The following is a 12,225-nucleotide window of genomic DNA, read 5'->3' as shown; positions in this document are numbered from 1 at the left end:
CCCTAACCTAGGGTGTGAGACAGGTGGGTCGGACCAGAGGGACTTGAATGTCTGGTCTGGGGCTGCTCCTCTAAGTGCAGCAGCAAGGAGGGTGAACCTGGACTGAAGGTGGTGCAGGGGAGCAGTGTGTTTGCTGTGCTTGATCACCAGCTGCTGGGAAGTTGAGACTTTCACTTTCTCTTTTGAATTCCTGGGTTTATCTGGGAGGCTGGAGGACCTGTCTGGTTATTAGACAGAGGCACAGCTAGAGTTGGGATCCACACAGCTCAAAACATCTGGATCTTGCTCAGTCTCTGTCAGGGGAAGATTCCTTGGTAAATTGGGGACAGTTGACCTCCCCCCGCATCTCCTTATTCTCACAGCAGCTCTGTAAGAGAAGGATCATTCAGCTTTTGTAGATGAGCTCAGAGAAGTTAGGTAACTGGTTCAGATCAGTCAGAAAAGCAGTAGCAGAGCTTGGCTTTTTACCTGGGCTTGAGTGTGACTGCTCCCTCCCTACTGCTGTGCCCCTAAACTGTAGTGGGGGAACGAAGGAGGAGCTGAGATGGGTTCACAAATCGCCCTGAGTTCAGCTCTGTTTTTGACTGCTGAGACACAGCCGGGCGGCCCCATAAGGAAGGTGGGTGTTGGGAGTGCCCATCTCTTTGGGAAATTTGAGGAACCAAAGAAGGTGGAGGAGGGGAGATGACCCGGAGCCTAGCCTTTCCATGTGACCTGGCCACACCCAGGCTGACCCCAGGGTGCTGCTGCTGAGGCCCAATGGGGCAACAGATTTCTTTTGAGATACAAGGAACCCAGAGGTCATCTCACCCACCCTGAGTCTGAGCACCAACTTGTGCCAGGCTCTTTGGCAAAACTGAGGCCTGGGAGGGGAGTGACTTGCCTAGGGTCCCGTGTCAGGAGGCTGAGCAGGTAGATCATAGGACTCCACGTCTCTAGCCCTCACCTCTGTCACTCTGTTCAGACCTCTGGGGTGATGGAGAATAAACAGGCTGTGCCGTGTCTCTAATGGGACACATGGCTGAGACAGCGGAGTGAGAAGGGTACATTGCAGAATGGTGCTAGTGGCATGATGCCAGCTTTGCAGTCATGAGATTCAAAAGCCATGCTGTGGAACTCTGAGTATAACATAGGAGTGTGAGCTTAGATCTCTGTTTCTAGAAGCAGAATCAAACCAGGAAACTTTGGATTATTAAAATCACAGATTTTTGCTTCAATATCAGAGTCACAAGGCCAGATGGTCACCTCCCTCCCAGCCCAAGTTTTTCCCCTCTCAAAATCCTGATAGAGCTGCCAAAAGTACACGAAATTGGGGGGGTAATTTCTGTGAAATCTGAGTCCTGGTTTCATTTGTTCTTCACCAACAAGAGATGCCCATCAAGGTGGAAAGCACCGTGGCTGGCTTGTAATCCTAGTGCTGCGGGAGGCGGGGGCGGGAGGATCACGTGAAGTCAGGTGTTCAAGACAGCCTGGGCAACACAGGAGATGATGTCTCTATGAAATTAAAAATGAACAAATTAGCCCAGCGTGGTGACGTCTAGTCCCAGCTACTCAGAAGGTGGAAGGAGGATCACTTGAGCCCAGGAGCTCTAGGCTGCAATGAGCTATGATGGCACAAGGCACTCGAGCCTGGGTGACAGAGCAAAACCGTTGGTCCAAAATGAAATGAAAATGGTGATTTCTCAGGAGGAGCACACCGTCTCAATCCCTCTTTTCCCGCCCAAGGAGGAAGCCCCACAGCGACATGGACGGAGCTGCTTTGCAGAGAATCTTTGTCCTCTGCATCTGGTGAGCTTGGCTCAGAGGACTGAGGCGGGAGGGAGGGCTCCCTGTCTGGGCTGCACAGTTGGGCAGGGCGTGGGCTGGACCAGGCACCATCTGGGCTTCTTCCAGGAACCAAAGTTTCTTCCGAGAATTGACCAACTGGCAGACTCACCCAGGGAAAACCCGCTGTGTCCTAGTCGAGACTCAGACAGACCCAGCCTCAATATTCAGCAGAAGCCCCAGATGAGGGTCTCAGCCAGGCCAACAATGACCAGGGAGGATAGGATCCCGGGTGCAGCTCCTCACAAGTCTGGGGCGTGTCCAAGGCCCCAGCTGTCTCTGCCCTCCTGCTCCTCTGCTCTCTCCTGGTCCTCCTGGCTCATGGTGTTGAGACGGCTGCCCTGGCCTAGAGGGTCACACAGAGAACAAACAGGAGGAAGGGGAAGAAAAGCCCCTCTCCTAAAGGACCCAGACACCCCTCAGCATACTCCCCTGGTGACCTGCTGCCCAGGACTGGCTCCCCCTTTTACCCTTGCTGCATGGGGGCCTCAGAAGACAGACATCTGAGTGCCTGAACTTTGAGACAAAGGCAGAAAAGGAAAAGAGGGAGGCCATTGGCTTTTGAGGAGGGGGCTTTTGTGTGAATGCTGGAGGATGGAACTCCGTCAGGAGGCCCTGGGAACGACTGTGTCATTGTGTCGTTAAAATAAAGGCTGCAATGACCAGCTGCTGGAACTGGCTGTGCCAGGGAGAGAGCAGAGACACAGGTGAGGAAAGGAAAATGGTAGTGCTTGGAGCCGCCCCAGCTGTGACGGGCTGAAGCGGTGTCAGTGTTATTACTCACAGTATCATTAGTAGTCACTTTCATCCTGTGTGTACGCTGCCTCTACCTCTCCTCTCCACCTTTTTCTGACATTGTCTCACCAGTTTGATGTCTTCCATGAGCAACATTCTAGCTGTAAACAATTTACTTACAACTTTCCTATACGCTCAGTTGTACCCAGTGTTTCCTGACCCTGCTCTTTAAAAAATGACAATATGAATCCTCCTTCTCCTTCATTTAATGCTTCCCATCCCAAGTGCTACCTTTGTGCTTTAAATTTTGTCCTAATTTGTATTGGTAACAAGTATATTTAGTTCTCATATGTATGTCTTGTGTATATATTTTTCGTCCTGAAGAAGAGACTGCCGAGAGCTAGTAAGACTGAATGAATGGGCATCTCCATAGACTGCCAGTCTGAGTGTGAACTGGCACAATTTGCATACAGTGTGGCTCTAGGTGTAAAACCTTCTGAGGGGCAGGCACGGGCTCATGCCTGTAATCCCAGCACTTTGGGAGGCCGAGGCAGGTGGATCACGAGGTCAAGAGATCGAGACCATCCTGGTCAACATGGTAAAACCCCGTCTCGACTAAAAATACAAAAAATTAGCTGGGCACGGTGGTGCGTGCCTGTAATCCCAGCTACTCAGGAGGCTGAGGTAGGAGAATTGCCTGAACCCAGGAGGCGGAGGTTGCGGTGAGCCGAGATCGCGCCATTGCACTCCAGCCTGGGTAACGAGAGCGAAACTCCGTCTCAAAAAAAAACCTTCTGAGATGTTGATAGCCTCTGACCTAGTCACTCTCCTCCTACAAATATCTTAAGGAAATCATCTCAGATGTGGGCAAAGTTTCATGGGAAAGAGGATGTTCTTTGTAGCCAAATTGATATGAAGAATTAGATACACCATGAGGTCCATCAGCTGGGGGAGCAGTAGAGGGAACAGGGCAGCACCAGGAGGGCGCAGCAGCCACAGCAGGGGCTGGGCCGGCATCTGGCAGGATCCAGGCCTTTGTGGGACGAAGGATCTTAGAGAAGCAACAGGGGCCCCGGCTGTCCACTGCAGCACCAGTGAATTCACCAAGATGAAGAGTTAGGCACAGCTGCAAGACATGGATTTGCAGTGAGGCGTCATTTACAATGAGCACGAATACATGACTCCGTATGGATTATTTAAGGGAGTAGAGCAGAGTCACTGAAGACATGGGATTGAAGCAGGAGTCCTGGCTCTAGCACTGTTGTGAAAACACCGGCAAGTTCCCTAACTTTTGTGGATTCCTCTGTGTTCAAGTGGGAAAGCTGCCCCCACCTCCTGGCCTGTGTGTGACATCTAATGAGACACGTGGAAGACGCCCTGCGCACCACAGACACTCAGCACACACTGGCTGTCATCCATTAGTTATCACACACGTGCCCAGGCCCAGGTCACTGTCACAACGTTCCTTTCCATCTCTCTTTCTGTGTATAGACTCTGTAGTTTCTGTAATTGTCAGATAGCTGCCCGTCCTCTGATTACCTTCTCCTCATACCCCAACTGGACAAGCTGACTTTGCCTTGGTGTGGGAGTGAGGGCAGAGGGAGCTGGAGCGAGGTCAGTGTCTGTAAATAGCAGATGATGGGGGCCAGGTGACGGAGAAACCATCTGGGTTGGGTTGGCCTTGGCATTTTTTATCACCCCAGAGGGATCTGCAGAGCCCAGCTGCTCAAGCCTCTCTCTGTCCACAGGTGGCTCACATTTGATCTCACAATTTGTTTTCTCCTCCTCAAGGGTGCAGCAAAACCTTCCAGGCTGGACAGTGGCTGAAGAGCTCCAAGGTAAGCCTCTCAGTGACCTCGTTGCTGGCATCATAGACTCAGGTAGGTTCACCTCCTCTTCCCTGGCTGGTTCCTACTCACACCTAGAATGAAAGGTGGTGCCTCCAGAGCTGAGTGAGCCCCAGAGGAACCCAGATGAAGAAGGAGGCCGACGAGTCTGCCCCAAGCCCCAAGAGAGCCCAGCTGAAATAGATGGGCTCCTCCCCAAAGCACCATGGCATTTCCCTGGTAAATTACTTTTCTCAGGCTGCCCTAGTAAAATGCCACAGGCTGGATGGCTTCAACAACCGACTTATTTTCTCAAAGTTCTGGAGGCGAGAAGTCCAAGGTGAAGGTGTCACAAGGGTTGGTGTCTGGAAAGGACGCTGTTTCTGGCTTGCAGAAGCTGCCTCAGTGCTGTGTCCTCACATGGTCTTCCCCATGTGTGTGTTTGCCTGTGGGTGTGTGTCTGTGTGTGTGTGTGAGAGAGAGAGAGAGAGAGAAAGAAAGAGAGAGAAAGGGAAGGAATGAGGGAGAGAGGGCTAGAGGGCAAGACAGAGAGGCAGAAAGAGAGAGAGAGAAAGAGAGAGAGTAGAGAGATCTTCTGTCTCTTTTTTTCTTTTAATTGGACACCAGCCCTACAGGATTAGGGTCCGACCCATATGACCTCCTTTAAGTTAATGACTTCCCAAAGGCTCAATGTCCAAATACAATCACTCAGTAGAAGAATTTGGGGGGGATACATTTCAGTCTATAGCACTGATCAAAAATACCTCATGTGACAGCTGGTCAGGAGGATTAACACTAAAGCACCTTGTACTCAATGCCATTTATGCTGTAGCAAACTTCCTTCTAATATTATCTGTTTTGCTTCCAACTAGAAATTAGATACTTTACTGAAAACATCACCGAATTCTTCCAGAAGGTAGTTAATCCAGTGCATCTGGAAATCCTGCAGACTGACAGTGAAGCCTGACAGAGATTTGTGGCTGTGGTTGGATTGCCCAGGTAACTTTCAGGGGGTTACCTCTGTGGGGTGCCCTGGCGATGACACCCAGATCTCCCCTGGGCTAGTTTGCTGTTTCAGGCACACCTCCTCCAGGCAGCCCCCTCTGCTGAGCCTGAGGTTATCCCTCTCAGTAGTCCAGGAGGAATATTTCCTCCAAGTCCTTCACTGGCAGTGAGTGGCCTCAGGCTGAGGGGAGAGGAAGCCCATAAGGGCAGGGTCATTTCTGCCATCTACTGGTGATGGGAGCTTTGCAAGTTACTTGACTACTTTCTACCTTTCTTCATCCATTGAGCTTTATTGTGAGAAAAATAAGGTAAAGTGCTTAGCATGATGACTGACACATAGTAGGTGCTCAGGAGACTCACAAGTCCCCAACCAAAAAGAAAAACACTTTCTCTACCATCTGGTCCAAATTTGGGTCTTTTCAGCATTAGTGACTGACAGAGATGATTTTGAAAGTCTCATGAGTCCTCAAGAGGGTCCATGAAATTGCACATGGCCTTGGCATGCACACAGGTGAAGCTGTCACTTGCCAAGGCATTAGTTTGGCTGGTGACATGTGAGAGGGAGTCCCTGCAGTGTGGAGGTGCCAGGTCAGGAGGCAGTAAGGTGGCTTGAGAGTGCGTGTGGAGCCAGGATTCACAGCCAGGTCTTTTACTTTTCAGTCAAAAAGGACATTGACTGGACCCAGTGGCCTTCAGTCGAAAGGTCAAAGGGCATGAAGCATTGGAAGAGAGAACACACCAGGCAAAGTGATGCCTCCGAGTCTGAGGTTTTGTTTGAATTCTTAAGTACTCACATTTAGCCAAAATGCAACGTCTGAGCACACCCTTACTTCTGACACCAGTTGCAAACTTGAGGGGCTTTCTTAAGCCCACCTCAGGCTGGATAATTCACTACAAGGACTCACATAACTTACTGAAAACTGTTATTGCACGATTGTGGTTTATCACAGGGAAAGAACACAGATTAAAATCAGTCTAAGCAAGAGACACACAGGGTGGAGTCTGGGAGGGTTTCAGGTGTGAAGCTTCCACTGTCCCCAGGACGCTGTTTTCTCCCGTGTCAGTGTGGGTCAAAACACGTGGGGTGCTGCCAACCAGGGAAGCTGACCCAGTTAAGGAAAAGTTCCTGTGAATCACATTAAATCAGGAAGGAAGCCTTTATCAGGATTGTTTTTACAGAAGAGGGAGACTGAGTGCGGCCTTGAATACAGTAAAGACAGAGGGGGAGTCACAGCCAACACCAGGGTGAGGGGCGGGAGATGAAACCTGACTGACAGGAGACAGCAGAGTCGGGGGTTTGTCCTAAACTGGCCTGAGAGGATTCTCCCTAAAGGCAGGACAGACACTCACCCATCCAATGAGCGGGTGAAGGCCGTGATCAGATAGCAAGGGTGCTCAGACAGCAACGGGGGAGGACCCTCCCTAAACTGAGTTGGGGGAATCTCCGGAGAATCTTGCTGGGGTGGTGCAGGCCCAGCATGGGCGTGGAAGGCCAAAGTCGGTGCTTAGAGGAGAAGAGGCTCAGAACAGCCCGACTGGAGTTTGGACAAAGAGAAAGCCTTTCTCAACCCGTGCCTCAATGCAGAGCTCTTCCTGGGTCTGGAGCACAAACTGGCCTCGTGGCTGACACGGAGTCTCCAGCCCGTCTCCGAGGCCTCACTTCCTTAGTCTCCACTTCTTCTGATGGTCAGGAGAGAAACCCAGGATCCCCAAACTCCCATCATCCGTCACATCGCTATACTGTCCTGAAGCCAAACGAGGGAATTAAAGGTGTTCCTACCAGGCAGGACATTCCAGGGCCCCAGAGACCACTTCCCAGGGGCACAGGACAAAGGCAAGACTGCTCTTCTGATGAAGTTAATTTCTCACTGTTCTGTGATACTCTGAATGAAGGTCTTTTTGCTCCCATCCCACTTCTCTTTGTTTTTCTACAACATTTCCCCTCTCCACACACTCTGGTAGTGACGGCGTTGACCTCCCTCGCGTGGGGAGCTGTCTTTATCCAATACCTACCACTAAGGTGCATCTGAAGATGACTGTAACTTATTTCTTCCCATACTGAGTAAGTACTGTGGCGTATCTATGATGTACAAAACATGTTTAGCCTTGAAAAAATTATTTACATGTTAAAACTTTATTTCCATTTGACTTCTAGTAACAGTTCTGTGATTTATGTAGAATGGATCTTATTAAGCTCATTTTACAGATAAGTAAGCTGCCTTTCCTAATCATCTGTCCTTTATTGGTACAGAGATGAGGCAAATGCTCTCTATGAAGCTCTGAAGAAGCTTACAACACATGAGGTTATTGACGACGAAGACAAGTGGCAAAAAGACCGGCAGTTTAGAGAGTGGTTTTTGAAAAATTGTCCTCAACTCCGCAGGGATATTCGGGGGTCCATAAGGGAGCTTTATGCCCTTGCAGATAGGATTGAAAAGGTCCACAGAGACTCCACCATCTCCAATGTGGTGTCCTCCGCCGCTGGCACTGCCTCTGGCATCATGTCCATTCTCGGCCTTGTTTTGGCACCATTTACAGGAGGGACGAGTCTGGCCCTCACTGCAGCTGGGGCAGGGCTGGGAACACTGTCTATTGTGGCTGGGGTCATCACCAGGGCCGTGGAGCACTCACACACATCATCAGCACAAGCTGAAGCCAGCAGGCTGTCTGCGACCAGCATTGACAAACTGGAAGAATTTAGTGAAGTTATGCATGAAATGACACCCAACTTGCGTTCCCGCGTTATTGATTTTTACAAAGCCACAGAAGTTATTGGGAAGCAGGTCCGTGCCATGAGGGGAGCCAGAGCCGGTGCCCAATACCCTGAGCAAACCTCAGCTGAAAATGGTTTTGAGTTAGTCTTAACAAGTGGACGCACCAACTGGCTGGCGGGCAGAGGAAGCCAGATGGTAAATGCGGCCCCTACAAGCATCCTGCTTGTGCTGGATGTGGTCAACCTTGTGTACGAGTCAAAGCACTTGCTTGAGGGGGCAAATTCACGGTCAGCGGATTTGCTGAGGCAGTGGGCTCAGATGCTAGAGGTGAATCTAAAGGTGCTCTCTCAGAACTGTTAGCATCTGAACCTATAACGTAGTGGGGAACTCCAGAGCAGCGCAGCCACAGGGGAGAGGAGCTGAACACAGGCCGGGACAAAATGCACACATTTTATTAGAGGGATAAAGAGGATAAGGCAAAATTGATGGAACCGAGCGTTAGGGACTTTGGCGTTTCTGTAGCTGAGCACAACAGGGAGGGGTTAATGCAGATGGCAAGTGTGCCAAGGAGAAGGCAGGAATGCCGGAGCCTGGAATAAAGGAAGAGAGTGGACTGGAAAGCATGGGGAATGGGAAGAAACAGTTTGCTTTAGGCTAAAGAATATATTGGGGGAGGAATAGAGGGGAGGCGTGCAGGAACAACCAATGAGGAGGCCAGGAAGAGAAAGAGCTGAAAATGCAGCAAGCCAAAATGCAGACCCGCCCATTTGTTTGATGTTTTTCTAAGAATGAAGTCTTTCCCCGGTGATGGGCTCCCACCCTGTCTCTCCGGCATCCACTCCTCCTTGTCCTTCCGGGGGCGTGTCTCAGTTTGACAGTGGCTTCTTGATGGTGGTGGTTGTAGTGTGACGGGTCCCCTTTTAGGTTATTTAAGGGTGTATGTCCCCTGCTTGAACCCTGAAAGCCAGGTAATGAGCCATGGCCATGGTCCCCAGCTGAGGACCAGGTACCTCTGAGAATCCAAACATCCTGGAGAACATGAGAAACAACCAAGAAAAAGTGGCTCATACGCGGTAGGCAAAGAGCCAGAAAGTCAACTGAAAAGCAGTTTGGAGACTGAAGGCGGAATGGATCTCTAGAGTTGTCCTGCTGAGCACCCCGCGTGGACGTCCTAATAAACTCACCTACTGGCCAAGCTGGACTTGTTCGAGTCATTCCTCAGTCTCACGGCTCCTTTCCCACTTTGGGGGCAAGTTACCGTCTCAAATTTTTGTCCTAACAGTGGTAAAGCTGATGGTGGTGATGTCAGCAACAGTGGGAGGATTTGACATGTGCTTGGTTCTGCTTGAGAACAGGGTACGCTAAGGGACCAACGACATTCCAGTGAAACTCCAAATGCTGTATTCGAAAGGTAGTTGATTTGTGAAGGAAAATAAAAGCAAAACCAGATGCCAGCAACAAGTCAAGTAACTTTGTGGTGCATTGAAAAGATAACCCAGCCTGCAGTCAAGAGATCCTGCCTCTCTGAGCCTCCGTTTTCTCATCAGCTGGGAAAGGGGGCAGGATGAGATGATATCTCAGGTCCACCTGGCTCTCCCCTCTTGTGTTCTGAGATTTGGGTTTAAGCAACACTGACTGATGCCTGTACCTTTGTGGTGCTGATGGAGGCTCCCCTGGGCTCTGGGTGCCTGACTTCTTTCCTCATGATCCTTTTTCCAGGGTCTCAGGGAGCTAGGTCTCCATGGCCCCTTCTGCTTCCTCTCCTGGCCGGTCGTTCTTCCAAGACCCCAGTGCCCAGTGTCCCCTGAGGCACTCAGAAAAAGCTTGTAGGGCTTGGACTGAGCATATGCGTGGTTCCCATCCAGCAGCCAGGGCCTGGGACTGACATGGGTCACATGCGGATACTAAAATCAGAGGAACCTGTGTGTAGGTTAAGACAAAGTCCACGACACATAAAGGGACAGAGACAGCCAGACAGCAAACACCCTCATTCAGTCTGCAAACATCCTTATCCAGTGTGCCCTCTCATCTTGCCCAGACTCCTGCAAGAGCTTCCAGAATGGTATTCCCTGTTGCACAGCTTTGGCCGCTATCCCAGCCCATCCTCCACCCTGGGCCAGGTTGGCCCTTAAGAACATAGATTTCTTCAACACCTGCTTCCAATTCTTCAGTGGCTTCCCATTACTTTTAGCACAAAAGCCCAGGGCCTTCATGTTGCCTAACTGTGGCCTGGGGTCCCCGCAAGGGAGAGCCGTAGGCAAGGCTCACATGCAGAGAATATGTTTGGGAAGTGATTCTAGCAGCAGGACTTGGGGTCTGGGAGGAGTGATACAGAGAAGAATGAAAGACAGGTGCCTGGGGAAGCGTTTGATAGGGTGATTGGAGACCTCCTGACGAGGCTTCAAGGAGCATCCTCAGAATTTTCCCCTACAGGGAGGGGAGGGGGAGGCCTCTAACCACTGCTCCTGTTCTTGATGGGCTTGCTCCAGCGGGCATTAATTATCTGTATTTCCATGTATAGAACCTGTGGACACCTTGGCTGGAGCCCAGAGCAGGGGCGAGAGATACAAGACACACAAAATCACGGCAGAACCTCTCCTAAGTGACTCATAAAGTGCCTCCAGGGCCTACCTAGTTTTTTTGTGTGTAGCATGGAGCAGACGGCTTGCCTCAGTCCCTGTAACTCCCCGTCAGCCGAGGTTCCCCTGACATTCAGTTGATTCACCCATTTCTTCCTGAAGAAGTCAACAGAGCCACAGCCACTGACTTGCCTAACTCGGGAACAATGTGTGTCATTTGTCAACTATTCATCAGTTCTTGGATAATTCACATTTTTTCATCCATTTCACTGAAGATTTCCAGCACTGAGCAATTTACTTCTTTAGTGATCCACCAACCATTTGCCCCTGACACTTATAGTGAAAATGCCACCATGTTTTCTGCATTTGATGCAATTCCACTCTACTGCGAGTATCTGTTGCAAGCGACAGAAACAGAGTCTAGTTGTCTTAAGCAAAGTTGAAGATTTCATTGGATGTAACCCAGGGCGGGTCAGAGGATGGAAGGAAAAACATTTTGTTTTTCCCTGACATCCAGGGCTCTAGACAAGGCTTAGGCTGACTAACTGGCTGCTTCCACATGGGATCCTGAATCCCGAGCAGGTGAGGCAAACCCCAGGGTGCTTAGAACCCATTCTCAGTGAGAGCAGCAGGACCGCCCCGGAGGGGAATGGTGATGGGCGCGGCACAGTCCTGCACTGGCAGAGATGACGTCCGCAGGTGGTGGGCAGCGCTGTGGCCGCGTCACTCCTGACAAAGCAGGGCTCTTGTGCTTGCTGCCTTGGACACCATGTTGCTGTCTTAGTGTCTATTAATTTTCTAAGCCAATCTCCAGACTCCTGGGCAGGTGGGGTTCTTCTGATATCATTCCAGTGAATTTCATGTTGTTTCCTGCCCTAAAAAACCAGAGTTGGTACCTCTGCTTGATCAAGAAGCCTGGTTGATACAGACTGAGAGCGGCAGGCTGCGTTTATTTGCTTCATTAACAGGAACACCTCAGGAATTGCAGCTTCCACTGATGAGCTTCCTACTTTGTTCTGCTGTTGGAAAACAAACAGTAGTTTCCCTGCTGAGAACTGGTCATGCTAGAGAGGGGAACAGGTGAGTCACAGGAATCACTGCTTGTGATCCCTTTAAACTCTGATTCAAGCAATTCTCCTGCCTCAGCCTCCAAGTAACTGGGATTACAGGGGTGTGCCACGATGCCCAGCTGATTTTTGTGTTTTTTTGTAGAGACGGGGTTTCACCATGTTGGCCAGGCTGGTCTCGAACTCTGACCTCAGGTGATCCACCTGCCTCAGCCTCCCTAAGTGCTGGGATTACAGGCGTAAACCACCGTGCCCGGCCATGGGAAGAGAATTTCTTTTGAGATACAAGAAGCCCAGAAATTGTTTCAACCACCTTGCCTCTGAGCACCTCCTCTTTCCTGCGGGGAAACTGAGGCTCTGGAAGAGGAATGACTTGCCCAGGGTCCCGTGATGGGAGACTGAGCAGGTGAATCGCAGGACTCCGCCTCTCTGGCCCTCTGTTCAGGCCTGTGGGGTGATAGGAGAAAGAAAGACA

At 50.5% G+C, this 12,225-nt stretch overlaps 1 protein-coding gene across 1 annotated transcript; it reads left to right on the top strand.

The window, feature by feature from the left end:
- Nucleotides 1–1,507: 1,507 nt before the first annotated feature.
- APOL3 (apolipoprotein L3) lies at nucleotides 1,508–9,293 on the top strand. Its single transcript, XM_064367993.1, is given in 4 exon segments — nucleotides 1,508–1,788; nucleotides 4,351–4,397; nucleotides 5,258–5,384; nucleotides 7,642–9,293. Coding segments are annotated over 4 exon segments (1,041 nt in total). The 5' UTR covers nucleotides 1,508–1,744; the 3' UTR covers nucleotides 8,465–9,293.
- Nucleotides 9,294–12,225: the final 2,932 nt, after the last annotated feature.

This window comes from Aotus nancymaae, unplaced genomic scaffold (assembly GCF_030222135.1).
Source record: "Aotus nancymaae isolate 86718 unplaced genomic scaffold, 86718_ANA_hifiasm-v0.15.2.pri h1tg000076l, whole genome shotgun sequence".
NCBI lineage: Eukaryota > Metazoa > Chordata > Mammalia > Primates > Aotidae > Aotus > Aotus nancymaae.
Note: the sequence above shows the minus strand (reverse complement) of the source record. Positions and strands in the feature narration are given on the sequence as shown.